Source organism: Lissotriton helveticus, chromosome 8, assembly GCF_964261635.1.
Source record: "Lissotriton helveticus chromosome 8, aLisHel1.1, whole genome shotgun sequence".
Classification (NCBI taxonomy): domain Eukaryota; kingdom Metazoa; phylum Chordata; class Amphibia; order Caudata; family Salamandridae; genus Lissotriton; species Lissotriton helveticus.
Genome location: NC_136069.1, coordinates 103,774,451 through 103,793,968, shown reverse-complemented (window position 1 = coordinate 103,793,968; position 19,518 = coordinate 103,774,451). Strand labels below are relative to the sequence as shown.

The 19,518-nt window shown below is 44.0% G+C and overlaps 1 protein-coding gene across 6 annotated transcripts in view; it reads right to left on the bottom strand.

Moving 5' to 3' along the window:
- The window catches only part of POU2F1 (POU class 2 homeobox 1), a 615,583-nt gene that overhangs the window by 300,478 nt on the left and 295,587 nt on the right, over positions 1-19,518 (bottom strand). For 3 of the 6 annotated variants that reach the window (XM_078656693.1, XM_078656695.1, XM_078656694.1), the window contains exon 6: positions 15,633-15,686. The exons of the other annotated variants lie outside the window; for them this stretch is intronic. In XM_078656693.1, coding sequence (XP_078512819.1) covers positions 15,633-15,686 — 54 coding nt within the window. The remainder of the gene's footprint in view (positions 1-15,632; positions 15,687-19,518) is intronic. 6 annotated transcript variants of the gene reach the window in all.

The following is a 19,518-nucleotide window of genomic DNA, read 5'->3' as shown; positions in this document are numbered from 1 at the left end:
GTGGGACATTCTGTTCCTTAGGTACCCTACTTGTGAGCAGTGTATGAGCTTGGGTAGGAAGGCGTTCAGTCTGGTGGCTAGAATTTTGGCGTATATTTTACAGTCTACATTGATAAGTGATATTGGTCTGAAATTCTTTGCCTCAGTTGTGTCTTTGCCCTCTTTCGGTATCATAATTATATTGGCTTCTGCCATAGTCGGAGTCATGCGTCCTTGCTGGACACATTTCGTGTAGACCTCTTTCATTGTGGGTCTTAGGATGTGTAGGTAGTGCTTGTAGAAGCCGTCCGTGAAGCCGTCCGGTCCTGGTGCTTTGTTGTCCTTGAGGCTCGCTGTGGCTCTCCCTATCTCATCCTCTGTTATATTCATTTCTAGGGTGTCTCTCTCTTTATCTGATAGCATTGGTATGGCTAGGCTTGCTAGGAGTTCTTCCCCCCCGTCCCGCTGAAGGGTGTCGTCTTTTGTATAGAGTTCCTCGTAGAAGTTTTTGAACACTTCCAGGATCTCTTTGTTTGCAGTTTGGGATTTATTGTTCTTGTCTTTGATTGCTCCTATTGAGTGCTGCTTCTGTCTCCCTTTGAGGTATGATGCTAGGTTTTTCCCCGCTTTGTTAGCTGTACATAGGTTGATGCCTTTGTATTTGTTAATCCAGGTGCCCGCCCTTTCGCTTAGGATTCTGTTTAGTTCGTACTTGCGTTTGGTTAGGGTTGTGAGGGTGTTCTTATCTTCCATATTAGCAATGTGTCCCCTTTCTAGGCTTTTGATTTCTGTTTCCAGTTCGGTAATTTTTTTGTTCCTGTCCTTGTTTAGCCTCCCTTTTATGCTCATTACTGTCCCTCTGATGGTTGCTTTTAAGGCATCCCATAGCAGGTCTCTTTCTGTCTCGGGGGTGTCATTGATCCTCAGGTATTCTTTGATCGCTGTTTCGATCTCTGCCCTGGTTGAGGTCACACCCAGCAGACTGTCGTCAAAGCGCAATCTGCGGGTCGGCTTCTCGTTATGTTTCCCCGAAAGGGTGGTGCTTATGTGTGAGTGCTCTGAGACGCTCCTAGGGCCAATTTCGGTGTGGTCTATGAGGTGGGTGTGTGTGTCGGATATGAGGATGTGGTCTATCTTGCTGTAGGAGTTGTGGGGGTTTGAGTAGAAAGTGTACTCTCTAGCATCTGGGTTTTGGAGACGCCATGGGTCCCTGAGGTTGAGTTTGGCGCATAGGGTTTTCAGGATGTTCCCCTTGTTTGACTTATGGCTTTGTCTGTGTGGGTGCTTGTCAATGGCTGGGTCTAGGACCTGGTTCATATCTCCAGCACCACCAGGAGTTCTCCTAGCGGGAGGGTGTGTAGCTGTGTTTCCACCCTGTCCCAGAAGCCTCTGTCATCGGTGTTGGGGCCGTATAGATTGGCCACATGTATCGTTTCTCCTGCTCTGCCTAGGCTTGTTACTAAGATTCTCCTTTCTGTGTCTGCCTGCGAGATCACTAGTGTTAGTTTTGATTTCTTGCTTGTGAAGGTGACCACCCCGTTCTTTTTGTTCTGTGCAGCTGACCCCCATAAGTCGCCTATCCAGCTAGTCTTGAGGCGTGGAATGTCCTCCAATTCTAGTCTAGTTTCTTGCAGTACGTAGATATCTGCTTTGAGTTTCCTCAGGTGCTCTAGCACTTTCCTTCTCTTCACTGGGCTATTGAGGCCTTTGACGTTTAAAGATACTATCTTGAGATCAGTAGAGAGGTTAGCTTGCGCATTGTGTGTCACCTATGATATTTTGTGTTTGGCGATCTGTGTGGCCTTGGACACTGCGAGGCTCGGTGGCTCCCTTTCCTTGGTCCCTGGCTAGCTTTTGTGTTGTTTTGTTTGTGTCTGTGCTTGTTGCTCCTCGTTGAAGGTGTAGAAGAGAGAAAAGTAGGGTAGTAGAAATAGAAAAGAAAAGTGACCCCATGTGTGTGCTCCCAGCCCCCCCCTGCACCCCGTGTACCCCCCAACCCCCCTCCCCCCTCCCCTCCTTACTTGCTGAGTGGGAGTGCGACAACAAAGTTCCTTTTGCTCCGCATCCTCCCTGAGGTAGAGTTTGTGCGTTGTCCATGGCATGGTAAAGTTCTCATTTGGTTCTGCGCTGTTGAGGTAGATTCTTGCGAGCGTGTAAACATGTCTTGAGGTAGTTTCGTCCTTTTGTCTCTGGTGGTCTTACTCCGAAAGGGCTGCATTATCTGGTGAGGCACTCCTTTTGGCTGCTCCTGGGGGTTTTGTATCCATCTCCTCCGTCGGTGGCTTTCGGATGTAGCGCCTCAGGTCTTCTGGGTTCTCAAATGTCATTGTTTTCATTCTGTCTGTGATCCTGAAGCGGGCCGGGCCAGCAAAACTGAAACTGATGTCTTTTTTGCGCAGTGTCTCTCTGAGAGCTAGGAAGCCTTTCCTTGTTTCGACCGTTTGTTTTGAATAGTCTTGGGTCAGAATTATCTTACTGCCTTCCCATGACAGGTTTTGATTCTTTCTGGCGAATGTAAAAATGGCCTCGGTGTGGGATGTTCGCAGTGGGCTGCATATTATCGGTCTGGGACCCTTCCCTGTTGTTGGCTTTCCTGCCGGCACTCTGTACGCCTTCTGCACCTCGAAATCCCTGTCGAAGCTGATGCCTGTTAGTTTGGGGAACATGTCTTCAAGCATAATTGCGCACGAGCCTGCCTTATCTTCCATTCCTTCTGGCACTCCTAGGATTCTTACATTTCCTCTTCTTGCCCTGTCATCCTGCTCCGCAAGTTGTTTTTTTATGGCTTTTGTTGCTTTTTGACATTCCACTATTACTTTAGAATTCTCTGCATTGGTGTCCTCCACAGAGCTGATGCGGCCTTCCGCTGCTTCCATTCTCATGTTGGTGCTGTGCAGGTCTGCCCTGATTGCTGCCAGTTCGAGCTGCATGTTGTCTATCTTTAGTTTGGTTTCCTTGGCCACTGCGTTGCCTTCATTAATCTTCCTGAGGATTGTCTCCAGCGTTGCTGTTTCGCCTTTTACCTTCAAAGGAGAGTCCGGCGTTTCTTTCTTTGCTTTTTTTGGGTCCCCTGCTGTTTTCCCATCATTATTAGCCATTGCTCCGATCCCTCTCCTTGATAGGGCACTACCCAGGCGTCCTTCTTTCTGAGCGTAGGTAGGGGTGTTCGTTGGGGGTTGGTGGCAAGTTCTGTACCTACTCGGTTCTCTTATCTGCCTTGTTCGTGTCTTAGCCTTAGGTCCTGCCAGCGTGTGCTTTGTCTCGTCCGCGGCCGGTTCCGGCTGCCCTTGCTGACTCTGGTCTGCCTACACGTGGCTCTGCAGGCTACTGCGGCTCTTGGCTGCTTGACTGCTTGCTCTCGGGGTCTGTTGCTAGAATCTGTAGCTGGTATGTCGGGCGGTATACTCCTGTTGGCGCCTGTTCAAACGTTCGCTTGACTTGGCCTTTGGCCCTTTCCCTTCGTGCTTCCTCTTGCCCGATCTCCCCCTTTCGTCGCTTTCCTGACTGGCTATGAAAGTCTAGCCTGGCTCGCTTGGTGTGCCTGTGCAGCGCTCCTACCTCGCTCTGTCCCTTGACCCTGGCTTTGGCTCACCTTCGGGGTCGGATGTCGTGTTGCTTGGCGCCGAGTGACTGGGCGCGAGGGTGGCACGGTCTTTGTGCCCGTTTGGCGTGTTCATTCAGCGATAGCTCTACCTCCCCTCGTGTTATTTGTTTGTTGTTCCCTCGTTTCCTTGATGTCCGGTCGTGCGCCTGCCCCCACTGCTCTCCTGCTGCAGGTCGCGCTCTCCCTCTCTGCTTCTCTCGTCACTCGCGCTTGACACTCACGCTTGTGTTTGTAGGTTTGCACTCTGCGGTGGTCTCCTGCTCCTCTCTCTTCTTGTCGCTGCTCGACGTTCGCAGTGGTTTTCTCTGTCTTACTCTCTGGCCGCCATTTTGCCTGTTCGTGTTGCGGGGTCTTCCTCGTTTCCTTGATGTGGCGCCCCCTTGCACGGGTTGGTTTCGCTTTCCGCTTTCCTCCGCACCTTCTTGCCTCCCCCTACCGCCTAGCTTGGGCTTTTTATTTCTACAGGCACAGAGGCGGTGGTGGAGGGAGATTCTCTTCTGCGCTCCCTTGGGCGTTCACCACTTCCGGCTCTCGTTGTTTACTCAGCCTTGTTTCCGGTAATGGCGGCTCCCAGGCGGTGCTGTTTTCGCTTTCGCCAGATTTTGCTTGAAGCTCCGGTGGATCCCCGCCAGCTGTTCGTTCCGCTTTTTCCCTCCTCCACGAGTCGCCCCCAGAGCCACCTGGTCTGTACTCCGCTCTCTGGTCGTGCGCCGCCCCCCACTGCTCCCCTGCTGCAGGTCGCACTCTCGCTCTCCGCTTCTCTCGTACCTCGCGCTTGACACTCGCGCTTGTGTTTGCAGGTTTTGTCTTTGTGGGAGCTCGCTGAGGGGTGCGCTCTGCAGTGGACTCCTGCTCCTCTCTCTTCTTGTCGCTGCTCGGCGCTCGCGGTGGTGTTCTCTGTCTTACTCTCTGGCCGCCATTTTGCCTGTTCGTGTTGCGGGGTCTTCAGGGTCAAAAACGCTCCGTTAGCGCCGATCCTTTTCTTGCGCTTCCTTGATCAGCTTGTGGGCTTACACTTCCCATGCATGAAACTTGTTCTTGTGATCAGAACAAACTTGTTTGGCTGGTCGTTTTGGCCTTAGTTCGCCTCAGGGTTGCGGAGCGAGTGGACTCAGACAACCGTTCCCATTGCCGTCCAAGCCACGCCCCCCAGAATTGCAATTTTAATGTTCCAACTTTTTACTGTATTACAAAAATGCTTTCGTTAAGTTAGGCTGAAAAGCAATATAATAAAAAATGTTTTTAGTTTTCAATTCAAGTTTGCATTTAATGAAGGTACAAAGTTCATATTCCCCTTTTCACTGTCATGTATTGTAGGCCTCAAACCCACCTGTTAACTCCCCTTGCCTTCACAGCATGACGAAGGAGTTACTAGAAGTGTATTTATTTGATTGGTAAAATGGTACATGCCTCCAAATTTCCAGATTAAGGGTACCAACAAGAAAGCAGTAATTGGCTATTCGGCACAAGGCAGTGAGGGTTAGAAAAAAGAGATTCATTAAAGACGTTACAGGAGAATGACTAGATGTAGGAAAGTGGCTCGATATATACTGGACCAAAGTAAAGTACAGTGTGTATAGAGTCCCCAGAGGTTTGGCAGAGGCTAAAGTTAGATATAACCTTACTCTCTAAAGTGGTAGCTTGTTCGAGCAATACGGCAGTATCAGAGGACAGCGTAAAGCATTTGTTGTACACACCCAGTCAGCAAATGGTCTCACATACTCAAGAACTGAACTCTAGGCCGATTGTTTTGTATCAAAAGATATAGTTGTTTTATTTTAGAACCAACAAGGTATCAAAATATACTTTCTCAGAATAGATTACTTTAGTTAAATACTTTTCAAATAGGCAATAGACTCTTTGAATATAATAGTTACAGTTTGTTACAATAGGCAATACAATTTCAAACACAATGCAACATTGAGCTCAATGGGAATTTTCTGTTAAATGCAATTAGTTACTTTGTAGATGACTTTTCCAACCACAGGACTGGATCCTAGATTCAGTCCCGGGACATGAGCTGTAACCAGTAAAGTAAAAGCGTTTTGGTTACAGTAGTGATTTTTAAGGAATATTATTGTACTTTAAAAGTTAACACATTACTTTTGTAATCCAATGCTGGACTCCTAGGTTCAGCACTGGGGCCTCTATCTAAAACAGGCAAGTAATTAGGTTTTTATCGTTGGCACGATTTTTAGAGAATATTTATAAGTTTCAAAAATCGACACTTTTAAACTTTTTCAGCAAAATGCAGCCAATGATATCCTATGGAAGGAAATTCAAGTTACTGTTAAGTATGGTTAGAATTTCTTTTCAGGGTCAGTACTGGGCTCAAAGATGCAGCACAGAGGTCTCTCCTGATAACAGGTGAGTAAATCAGAATTCGTAGTTCGGCTGATTTTAGATGAATATTTTAAAGTTCAAAAAATCGACACTTAGAAGAATTTCCAAGTGAAACCAGTCAATGTTAGCCTATGGAAGAAAAGTGAGTTATCGGCTTTTAGGAAAGTACTCGACTGGCAGAGTTTAGGTTCTGGGCATAGACTCAAGGGTCTCCAAGGATCAGATAGGTACAGTTGGTACACCCTCAGCGGCACAGGGGAAGCGGGTGCAGAGGTAGTTAGGCCCAATGTTATCCAATGAGAGGCAGGGGGCCTTCGTTTGGTGGCTGCTGGCTAGCAGGCCACGCTGCTGTGGTCAGCTAGGCTTCTGGTCACTTGCTCAGGGCAAATGGGGAAGTAGGATAGAGCAGAGGTAGCGCTGCCAGGGGCACTCAAGCGGCCGGGTGCTTTTGAGCCGTCGGGCGCTCAATGTTATTCAATGGAGATCTTGAAAATGGAACACATGCTGCAGGCTCGGGGACGGAGAATCTTCAAGAGCAACCAACACTTCGAGGGGTAAGTTGGGATTTTGGAGGGTAGGTAGGCACCCCGGAGTTGGGCACATGGGGCAGGGGGGGCGCCGGGTGCAGGAGTGTCTTTTGGCGTCGGGAAATCTGTTGCAGGCCCAGGAGAGCTCCACCCAGGGGTCCAGCAACATGTTTGTTGTGTGGCAGCCTAGGCAGCCTCTCAGACAAGACGTGGATTGTAGGTTAGGTTTCAGGGGGCATCTCTAAGATGCCCTCTGTAGTGCATTTTACATTAAATCCCACACTGGCATCAGTGTGGGTTTAATGTGCTGAGGAGTTTGATATCAAACTTGTCAGACTTCAGTGTAGCCATTATAGTGCTGTGGAGTTCGTAATGACAACCTCCCAGCACCATGTACTCTTAATGGCAGCACTGCACTTACAGTGCGCAGGAATGGCCCTGGGTACTATAGGGACACAGGGCTCATGCACCTGTGCCCACACCACAGGTGCATGAGGGCACCCAGCTAGAGGGGTGACTGATGTATGCCAGGGCAGTGGGTTTGTGGGCATGGCACACAGGGATGTGTGCTATGTCGACTCTTTGTTTAGTTCTGCACCAGGACACTCAGTCTGCAAAGGCAGTGTGTGGGTGTCAGGGTGCAGGGCCCCTAAGGGTGGCACAATAAGTGCTGCAGCCCTTAGGGGTCATCTCTGGTCACAATGCCCTGGTTACCTAGGGTACCATTTACCAAGGGCTGACATGTGGCCAGAGATGCCAATTGGGTTTTAGCTTCAATACAGTTTTAGGGAAGGAACACAGGCACTGGGCATCTGATTGGCAGGAGCCCAGGGCACACTCAGTCAAAGCACATCAGCAATTCAGCAAAAAGTGGGGGCATACCCTGCAAGAAAGATGGCACTTTCTCACACTAGACAATCTGATGAAGAGAAAAAAACGGACACAGAGGCAAAATCCATTGTACGGATGGCAGGAACAATTGAAGGAAGGTACCAAGGAAAGATCTCTGGAGTAATATAGGAATTTAAAACTAGAACCAGAGCTCCCATCATCTGCACGTTATTTAGGGCCAGATTTATTAGTGAAGCATAATAATAAAATAGAAATTGGTGACCCTTATATTCAGTCAATATTCAGCACCCATCAAGACCAGGTTATTGCAGGATCACTGGTGAGTTTATTTCACATGTTTATGTGGCTCCTTTGTACACTTCTTAAGTCAACGTTTACTGTTCAGTCACCCGCATCCCTAACAAAGTGGTCAGTGCAATATAAAAACTCAAAAAAATACACATATTCACACTTCCACCATAAAATAATCTACCACTCCACAAGTCACCACAAATGTAACACTTTTCCTATGCACACGCTAATATCATTGACAGTGTCAGATTGTAAATTTCATGCCTTTGTCATAATCATGTAATAAAGATACACAGCGAGATCAATTTTTCATCAATGCTTTTACAATAGTAAGTCGTTGGTGTTCTGTTCTTTTATTTCATGCGAAAAATGCCCAGCCAACACGTGTTTCGACGTGGGAAATGTACCAAACAACTTCTTCAGGGCTACAAGAAAGAAAATTTCGTATGGGATCAACCAATCCACTACTGTTTCATATACAGCGTTAAAATTGTGATGGTGACCACCCAGTGACTGTTACATTGAAAACATGTCACCTTACAATGTGACCAGTCTCATATGACGTGACCAGTCTCATACCCAGTCCCAGTCAAATTCAGTGTGTCAGTATAGAAAGTGGATAAAATGTTACGCATACTCAGGAGGCGCCAAGACCACACTTACGCAAAACCACCCCACCTTTTGTTTTTACCAGTCACCACAAATGTCAATAGTCTCTTCAATGTGCATCTCAGTGTCTGGAGTGGTTTGTTACTACAACCCTGTCACTACATAATGCCCTATTGCCTTGCAACTACCTCAATCTATTTTACAGAACGTACTCTGTAATATAAGATGATGTTTCGTAGGCGATGAAGTGGTGAGGCAATGTGGTGGGTGTGTACCTTCCCTGATTATATTTTAAAGAGATTATCCAGGGTACAAATGTACTATCAGCAGATATCCCCATCAGATATTCATTTCAGGCATCCTGTCCCAAAGTTTTGATGGGCCTTTTCCGTCTCATGTCATTTTTGGGGTCTTTACCGATTTGAATACTGTCCTCGGTGCAAGACACAGCTTCATGTGTTTCTTATTATTACTATTCCTCTTAGTTGGGCCACCAAGCACCGCACCACTTTTCTCTTGGTGGTGTTAAGAGTGTTAACATTGTTATTTGTAGTTCTTGCAGTCCCATTGGAAAATGACCTTTCTCAGCAATAACTCAGAAAAAATTCAGAAGCATTATGATCAACACAAATAAGTAATGCCATGAGTGCAGGTCCATCTCAACAGCATTCGATCTTCAACCCAATATCAGCGTCCTGTACTTATTGGGGTTTTCATTAATCTTGAACCACTGGATAAAACTGTAGGTGTAACCACTGCTGTTGGACAGCTAAATGTGGGTGCTTTATTTTTAAGTGAGCACCAACAGGATGGGAGAAGCTGCCAGCTATTACCAGATCCTAGCGGTCACCTATTGTCAACCTGTGAGTATAGCTCCACTGAGTAGAATAATCAAAAACTGATTAGAGCTCAGCATACCTGGTAAACAGGTCTGAGGGCGTAGGTAACACAGGCACCTTACCTCAAGCACATCTCACAGGCATGCACAACTTTTGTTCAGTGAAATTAACCCTGTTTCTCTTGCAATCAACATTTATCTGATCCAAAGCTCATAACCCGTAAGCTTTTTAAAAATTCTTAGGTTTACACCTCCACACACTAGATACACTTAGAGTAGGGTTCGCATCATAGGAGTACGCCCGATTACTGCCTTCTTTTTCATGCCTGCATATATACATTGTTTCAGCACCATGATAGAACTCTACATACTGTTTACGCTTTTGGTGCTTGTAATCACGTTTATCTGCTTCTGTCTCCTAATCATTGTAGCACACATGTTATGCAAGAATGACATGAATTCAAGATATATTATTGGAAACGTACCAGTGCGTATTCTCTGTATATTTCTCTGAGAATAAGTAAGCACAAGTGATTGAGCAAAAAGTTGTGTACTGTTTCCACGATCCCTGAGGGGCCAGGGTTGTCATGTTCAGTAGTTTCCAGAAACAATTCGCTCCCTGGTAGGTTAGGGAGACTTATGATGGCCCTGTGAGCTAGCTGGTCTATAAGCCAACATATCCTGCGGGGGTGTCCGGAATCAGTCTCGACACCGAACCCCTGATTTATGTTGACCAAACAATGCGCAGATCCTACCGATTAGTAGGAGCTACACTACAGCAGCATCTCTCTTATGCCTTCTGCCTGAGCAACAGTTATCAAGTGCACAGCTAAGCAGCGTCTGCTCGTATTGGACTACCATCCCTTGAGACCCACACAACATTCTTGCTGAGAAGTGAGGGAGTAAGGTACCCTGTTCATGCTGTCAACCCTTCACGAGTGGAGATCACATTTGCTGCCCATACACAGGTGGAAGCAAATAATTCAAGGGAGTATGAATGTACCTGGTAGCACAACCATTTCCTGGTTACCAATTACATTCTTTTAGCCACATATGGTTGTAAAGGTCCCCAGCACCAGCTAACAGGTCAGCATGCTTTGGTGATGGGTTGGGTTGAACCAAGGAATAAATCCTAGGTTCTCTTGTAGGTGACCACACTTGCAGTACTAACTTAACAAGTCCAATCATGGCTCTCACACCTCCCAAATAAGGACTTGGTTCACAATCAGCAGTTAACCCAAATAATCAATGACTCATGGGCCTCCTCAATACTAATGAAACAACCATGCACACATCTTCCCCTACAACCTGCTTAGGACACCCCTGCCTTAAGTCGGAATCTTAAGAATTTCAGCAGGTCAATGTTCTCCTTTTAGGTAGCAACAGATCAGGTCTTGGCCTCTGAATGAAGCAGGGATATTACACACACTACTTCCTTGAACTTTAAATTCAGTTCTTCCTCTGCAGACATCCAGAATACATACTGTGACACAGGTACTTACAGTCATCTAAGACAATGACATTCGCTCTATTCGGTGGAACTCGGAGTAGAGCACCTTCCTGGTCTAGTATTAAAGCAACTGAAACAAAAGAACATCAAATGTGCAGACTGAGGATTACTGACACAAAGCTCGGCCATATAATTTTTACTAGTTTCTTTGTGGCTTGAACTTTTATTTTTAACCTGTTTCAGAAGGGTGCTCAGGGGCTAAGTTACATTTTTATGAACAGCGGTGTGAGGCTGAGTTTTCATTATCCTAAAAACTCACAGGTGCCTCCAGCAGGAAGGGGATTTCAATCTCTGGCACGTTCATCTTTTTCAGCGCCATAGTGTGGGGAGATTTGCTAAGTGTCCAGAGACACTCACATGGGTCTATCAGTTCAACCCTACAGAGGTTCATTAGCTCACGAAGAGATGCGGCCGTCATAACTAAGACAACCTGCCTGCCATCAACCATGCTGTATGTTTAACATCAAGTACTTTCAAGGTGGGAACAAATCATCATCTACATTGCCCCCCCCCCCCTCACCTTCCAAAAAACCATCCTGCTGAAAAGGAAGACTAGTCTCTAGTTCTCTGCAGAACTTGTAAAACGAATGCATGAGCTTTTGCCAGCTAGAAAGCATTTGGAATTGGGACTATTCATCAGGGTCCAAGCCTCTATAATCCTCTAAGGCAAAATAATTTTATTCTAAACTAAAGGTGTCAAAGAAAGCTTACTTTTCATCCACGTTGCAGAATGCACATAATCTGCCTGTATAACTTTATTCTATCATGAAACAGCTTCAAAATCCTATTATAATGCAAAATGGCAACTTGGTCGCCTCCAAATTATGCGAGGCAACTAAATTCTTAGGAGAAGGTTTGCACTGAAGTGCCTCATAAGGCATTTTCCATTGATTCCCTTGTCCCTTCACATAAAATTAACAAAACTAAGGCATCCTTCCTCCAGAAGGACCACATCACACTGAAATAACCTCTCACACTCGACCCTCCAGGTCACCATTAGATGTTATCCCTTCCAAATTTTAAGCAGAAACTTGCAGGTGTACCACAAAGTTCAACACTTTCTCCAGATCAAAAACTGTTCTTTGAGTACCGGCCTAGTTCCTCATGCCTGGAAAAACAGCAGTTCTAAAACCTTTATTTAAAAAGATAAATTGAAATAAAACCACCTTGCACTCTTCTGACCCTTATAACTTTAGATCTATTTCCCTTGTATCCTATCAGTCAAAACCACTGAGAAGTACAACTTCCTCATCTTCGGTAACACTCTTTATGGCGGATACTCCTCTAACCGCAGATTCCTTGTGCACAGCTAGGTGTAGCTGCGGGAAAGAGTGTTACAGAAGGTAACTAACTTGTTATTCTTATGGATACTTTTAACCGCAGATTCCTCACTTTTAGAATAGAAATCAAAGCAATGCTACCTAAGGTGGAGGGTCTGCGGAGTGGGCTCAGAAACAAAGTTGCGTGGCTGAGGGAGCGAGATGTCCTTCCTGTCAGACTTGGCTTCTCAAGGGAGTAGTGCTTTGTGAACGCGTACACGGACGTCCACATCGTGGCCTGGCAGATGTCCAAGAAAGGTGCTCTAGGTGCCAACACAGTTGTGGCAGCCTTAGCGGAATGGGCTCTACGAAGGCTGCTTTTGGACACTGCATAGCAGATATTAATGTAGAGACTATCCACCTCAACGGAGTCCTTTTCTGTTTCGCCTGGCTTTTCTTTAGCCTAGGATATCCCACAAAGAGCTGGTCAAGAGTCACAACTTACAGTACGAAGGTTGGCCAGGCACACAAAGCCATTTTATTTGAGGAAAAAGATAGTATAGGGCGACTGCAGAAAGAGAGTCTGAGCAGATGTTATCGCAAAGAAAAAGACAGTTTGAACAGACTCAAAGAGCTGCTGTGCATTTGCTCGAAAAGGGTGCACATGATGAGTGTCTAGACCAAATTAAATACCACTATAACACCACAAACTGTTTGGGAGGGAATGTGTGTTAATCCTTTCATAAATCGCATCACAACAGGCAATTTAAACAAGGATGGTAGGTCCACAAAACGCAGAAATTCTGCAAAAAACGACAAATTACCTTTTAACAGTGCCCACTGCAAGACCTTGCTGGGTCAAAGACCAAACAAATAATAAAACACCCACCTGTTTGGCCAGTAAGAAGTCTGTGATGCAGACTCCATACCAAACACAAATTTGTTCCAGAGCCCAATGTAAGTTGCCGAGGGATGAGAAATATGGAATAACTAAGCTTCAAAGATGGGTGGTAACCACTGCCATCACTTTTGTGAACACCTGAGGGGTGCTGGTGAGGCTGAAGAGGAGCACGGCAAATTGAAAAATCTATTTGCCTACCCTGCACCATCTGTGGAACTGCAGGACGAATTTATGAAACTGAGCGTCCTGTTGGTCTAACAATCTTCATGTATACCAATTAATAATGTCAGAACATTTTTAAAAAACTAACTCAGCAGGTCTTAAATAAATTGCAATGACAAACTATGCAATGACAAAAAATACTGCAGAGTGGAGGTAAAAGCACGCATGGAAGGCAAGCCCTTTATGGTAATTAGAACTACTTATGCAGCATTTAAATTCTGCATTGATTTGCATATTTGCCACCACCTGTTCTGGGGACTGTAGCACGGGCTAATTAACATAAAGTTCTTATTAGTTCTGCCAGTCATTCAAAGATAATTACAGCGCGGGACAGTAAACATTCTGCTCTGGAGATACAGCCTGTTTGCCAACATCCCTCTCAGGGATGAGGATTTGCCATGGCAACCAATGCAATTTTCAGCCATGTCTCCTAGAATGGGAAGTTACTGTAGCTAGCTTTGTCATGAATCTAATGCGTCTCCCAATCCTTTTTCCGTCTCAACAAGCCTTGTGTATAGGGCATACGAGATTCACAGGGTTCGTGGAATGCACAACTGTGCTCCATCACAGACTAAACGATTCAACCTCTTCATCATCTACATCAAGTGTTGTTATTTACACATTGTAGTGGGTGATTCACTGGTTAAAATGTGTAAAACTATTTCCTCGAAGCAAGTCACAATTTGTGCTTGGTGTTCGCCATTTAGCACCCGTGTAAGTTTATAAATAGAAATTAAATAAGGACAACTAGTGCTTAAACAACCTTAACATAAAATAATATAGGGTATGGAGACAGTGTGTTAGATATCATTGGTTAAAAACATACAGACTAATGCAAAACAAGAAACATGAATCCTCTCCACCCTCAATGTCACACAAGACAAACGACCATGCACTAATCCAGGACTATGACGAAATCTTTAGGATGGGAAACCTTCGCGAAGCACCTAGCTTTAATTGACAGGAGGCGGGCGATTTTTTAAGTCAACTATAGCATCGCATGGTAGCACACTGCCATTTTCAGACAACACATGTTCCACTGAAATTGCCACAGACATAGTTCTACTAATAAAACTATATTGCACTCAAATTTGTGGCAATCTGGTTTAAGCGAACATTTATCATATGTATATCGTGTCTTAATTTGTTCAGATTCTATCAAAAAAATTGTTTCCGTCACATTTCACAAATTAGAAAAAATAAGCTTCCATTTTGCTTTCCCAACTGCTAAATGTTTACAGTACATTTACAGGTATTTAGATTTTGTGTGTTTCAAAAAAATGACATTTCAGCTTTTCCTTTCACACTCCCTGTAGTCCAGCACGATTGACACATAATGTACTACTTTCTCTGACTGCAAAGTCACATTCCCTATGTTAAAAAATAAGCAATTTGTCAGAAGACATAGCCTGACATTTGACATCTGGCTTTGAAGCGTAGCCAATGTGACAAGATGAATTCAGAATTTAGAGGTATCTATTTATTACTTGGATTTTCATGACCCACACCAAATATAGATCCACCGCTTGGGAAACACTACAATTATTCTACAAACATAACTTTTCACACAGAATCTTTAAAGTCCCTTGCCTGTCGTAATAGAGAATTTCACCCCCAATTCTAGATTAGTTTCCTCAAAAGTCTGTGTCACTGAGGACTGCACCTCAATTCTAGATTTTTAAGTACTCTGGGAGGAGGCATATGGTGCTTACTGCTGCATGAACAGGGCCATAGACCTAAATGAGATTCCACAACTATGAGTATTTAGATCTGGCCTTAGTGTCCCAACACTGCATTCAAACTACACCAAGCCTTGCTTCATTTGTGCAGGCAACTAGAATGCAAATGCCACTTACAGCAGTGATATTCACGTCATTCCGCTTTCTTCTGTTCCTCAGAAAATAGTTAGGGCCTACTTAGGTGTTTCTCACTACTAAGTAGCATCTAATAGTGTCCGCGGGTTACAAGTCAGTTGTCAACTATACTGTATTTTAACAGTGAGGCCTTCTTCCAATAATACTCACATGGAAACACATTTAAAATGCAAGTACCCTTCAAATGTAAACATTATTGTTGTTCCAGGTACATAACAACATAATACACAATCCAAGCTTCATTTGCACAAGTCCTTTGTTGTGTATTATGAAAGAAGGATGCAAAATTAGACTGGCCACTTTTCATTTGGACCCCATGACCCACCTGAGAATAGGGTGTCATTGTGCGTGCATTCCCTACGACCCATTTCTAGACTAAGGACAAAAACTGAGTTTTGAATCCTACCGATATTAACTTTAATAAAATGAGTCTTCATTAATTAAATCAAAATGCTTTGCTGTCGCAATGCTACAGACCATTCTTCAAAAGGAAAACATTTGTGTCTTTTTAGACGTCTTAAAACCTGCAAAATCACGACTTCACACGTTACTACCTTAAGTGAGCAAGAGAATCCTATTGGAATACAGTGCCAAGGTTGGCAACAGATGCATCAACATGCATGGTTTAAATGAAGAAACAATCCTGCATTGCTGCAAGTCTTCGGATTGTTCATAGCCATCAGGATGATGAAAGGTAGCCGCTTACGGTTGACTAATGGTACGTACGCATGATAAAGCTGCAAGCTTCAGCCTGGTACCAGGCCACATGGAATGGGATGGTGTGGTGTGGACTGAAAGATGAGGGCGGGAAAACAATCCTTACCTGTACATTTAAGGACTGAGCAGCCGCCTGTAAACTTGTTCCAGCGAGCTGGACCTACAACATAGTGCAAAGAATGGGAGTGAGGATTTGTTGCACACCTAATGAGCAGTGAAAGATTAGACAGCTGCCAAATCAGTCACTGGAAGCTTGGCACAGCCCAGATGGGGTGAAACTATTCTGGTGCTGCAGAAGAGATGGGACAGAAGCAGAATGAAAGCAAAGTGGCCTTGCAGCAGTTGAGATAAATTGTTACGATTGGATTAGTACATTTTAAGTGGTGCTTTATTGATTACATAACAGTAGTTCTCATTACTAGAGACACAATAGCAGGCAATAGAAATGAAGGAGATTTTCAGGGAGCCAACCAGTCTTTCTGCTTGACTTCTCAAATTATAGAAGCATTGAGAAAGCCAATAATTGTGGCCTTGGAAAACCTGCAATTGCATTTCATTGTAAAAATATGAAATACGCATCAAAAGTAAAAAAAAAAAAAGGTAAAATGCTGCATTCAAAAGGTGGAATGCATGTGTTTGCAAAAAAGTTGAGTAAAAATGACCCATCACAACACTGCATGAAAAGAACAAAAACTGAAACCAGAAGTGAAAGCAGAGAGAACCCCACCAGCCTTGGAAGTGAAGCGACTACTTTTAGGTGGATGTGCACAAGTAAAATGTCGCTCACAGTGAAGAACTTATGGCTGAAGTGGGCTGATCTATTTTCCCTTGCTGCGTGCCATGGAGGGCGGAAGCAATATGTGAATTACAATGGAAGAGAGTAATGGTTGCAGAGGACTGATTGAAAGACATTGTATATATATATTTTATTATTTTTAGTATTGAAAATATGTGGCGACTGACATACTAAAGTAGCCCCAAGGCAGAATTAGCAACATGCAGCCCTTTAAAGAACCACGGTACACCTAAACATTACCAATCGTATAGCAAATTGACATCAACAGAGAGGAATGGTCTTCTGAAAATGACTGAGAACTGGAATATCGAGAACTTTGAGTTCTTCTCTTGAAGACTGGTTTGCCTGCTGAGTGACCCAGCTCAGCGATGTCGTGGAATTCCATCTAACAGGTGGTCAGTGGAATTTCCTGATGACCTTGTGGTGTTAGTGTGCTTAGGTAAAATAAACCAATTTCAAGTGCTGACAGAGGCTGTTTTTAATCTAGCTCTATGGCAAGAGTGCAAATCAGCCTTGGAAGGTGCAGGATCCTGCGGTATCTTGTGGAGCGCAAGCAATGCTGTTGGAGCCAGATATTTAGCAGACAGTGTGTCGCAAAGGTATAGTGGCTTCTTTAGTGCAGTTTAGTAGGAGTGGCGCCAGGTGCATACCCATTTTTGCGCGGTAAGCACATGAAGCTGGTTCAAGGGTTTAGGGTGAAAACTAGGCTAATATTACATAGCAGCGTAAGGGGATTTTGTTGGCCACATGCACTTCTACAGGTGTGTGGCAAGTGTGAGAGATAAGAATATGGTGCACGGAAAGTCCAGGAAAAGTTATGGTAAGCTAGAAATTCTGACTTCAACCAAAGCTTTGAACACTGCGACAGAGTAAAAACCTTCGGCCAAAGTGTCACGTTTGTCAATGACAGGAAGTCCCGTAAATGAGTTGTAGTTTCATCAGCAGCACAAAGACAGATAGAAAGGAAGTGAGGGGACAAGCATTTGGCAGGACTATTGTAACAAAACCGAAACAAGCATTTGCAATGCAATAGGTCTCGCGTTAGTTAAAGTTAGAGCTGTTGGCATTGAAAATAAAAAATGTTTTACTATTTTTTATTTGTAGTGTAGTTATTATATTTGTATAGTGCTAATGGTATAAAAAGGCAAAAGTAAAAAACATGTCATTTTCAACACCAACAGCTCTAACTTTAACAAGTGCGAGACCTATAGCATTGGAAATTCAATCGGTCTTGCATTCGTTGGAGTTATTGCCAATGTTTTTTACCTAGCCATGTTGCAGGGTGCCCTTTCAACTATGTACTGCAAGCTAAATAAGGGTTGTAGCAACTTCCCCCCCCCCCCCCCCCCCCCACCCACCTCAGAGTAAGAACATCAGAGTGCTCTACAAGAACATCAGGCTGTTACACATTTTGTAAAACGGAGTATTCTTCAAACGATAGCCAGTTTTCAGAGTACGTATGAGTACAATTTACATTTACAGAGGATTGCACAGCGAAAGATGGAAAAGAAAATGCGGAGTAGATAAAAGGAAAAGGGGGTAATAGACTTTTCCAAACGCTTAGATGTGGGTATTATACTAGGAGGCATATTTATAGCAGTAGTGTTTAAGATCCTATTTGAATTCCAAAAGTGGTTTCTGCACACTGCTGCGGGAATGGAGTACTATATGAAGTTTATGTGCCAGATATTTTTGGGGTGCCATGGTGCAAGTCTGCGTGATGCAGGCCACTCATAAATATGCTTTTTCAATAGATCAGGAGCCACATGAGGATGAGCACTAGCCTCTAGAGTAATGCAATTAAAGTGCCCTCGCCATGCACTACTAAGCACCCCACATACAGCAGTCAGTCATGACATCTTCTATGACATAATTGAAAATATAACTGCAACGTTTGCAGCGAGTTTACTGATGGGAACATTGTGCATGGTGGAGGCCCAAGTTATAGTACCTTATGGTACGAGTTATAGTTACTTGAGATAACTAGAACTGCTGAATTTCTATGGTTTTGTGTGTGTAAAATCTGAACTTAACTATAACGTCCATGTAACCTTTGCTTTTTTTCCAGTGGATATCTACAAATCTGTGTGTGTGTGTGTGTGTGTGTGTATATATTCCCCTGTTCATCTCCATGACCTTTATTTTAATTCACCAATCAATTCAACACTAACTGTGGGAGCACTATATACCATCACTGTGTTTTAAATAAATTGCGTATTTTGCACATGTATAGTACCTAATACAGGCTTGCAAGATTACCAGCCCACTTGGGCACTATTGCACAAAATTAGGAGTTCATGACAAACGGAACCTTAATTTCTATTTTGTTTTGTACAGAGTTTTGGTGATTTTAATGGTTATATTTTAGACATATATATGACTATTTATTGGCTTTTAGCTTTTATATCATTTTAAAAGTTTGATATAGCCGTTGCCATGTAGACTCTTGTAAATAGATGCTAGAATTATCTAGTTGGTATTTTAGATGAATGATGACCATGTATATTAGATATCATTCATCACTTGCAATAAGTTTTTTGATATACATGTGTAATTCGGACATTCATGTCGTTATGCAACAATTCAATCGTATTGGAAACTATTACAGTATTTTCTTTGTTTCCATTGCACGTGATGGTACTTTGCACTTTAAATAGGTGATCAGCCCTCTTGACGCTTGTCATGTGATCAAGGCTATCTTTAGCCGAAACGCGTCATGGCGGACTGGTGCTGGGCTAGCACTAAATAAAAATATTTGCACCTTGTCTGGGTCTCGCTGCTCCTGTTTTTCTGTTCGACAGTGACTGCTGTTGCTGATTACTTCGACGCGGGAGCACCACGTACCTCATATATATATATATATATATATATATATATATATATATATATATATATAAACACACACACAAACACACACACACACACACACTGTAAAAGCAATACCCACTGCCGGTTGCTAGTGGAGTTACAGTCAGGTCTGCATTTCCATAGGAAATGCCTAGTTTGTTTTCCTAATAACTTTGGCGCTGTTTGACAAATCTCAGCAAAACTTTCCAAAACCATTTTTCATTTTTGCATAGTTTGTGCATGGAACATTTTGGGGTGATCCGTTAAGCGAGGGCTGAGAGGGGAGGGGGTTGTGGACATGCCTTGCACATTGCTCCTCTCCGGCGGAAGCAAGCAAAAAACAGCTGCT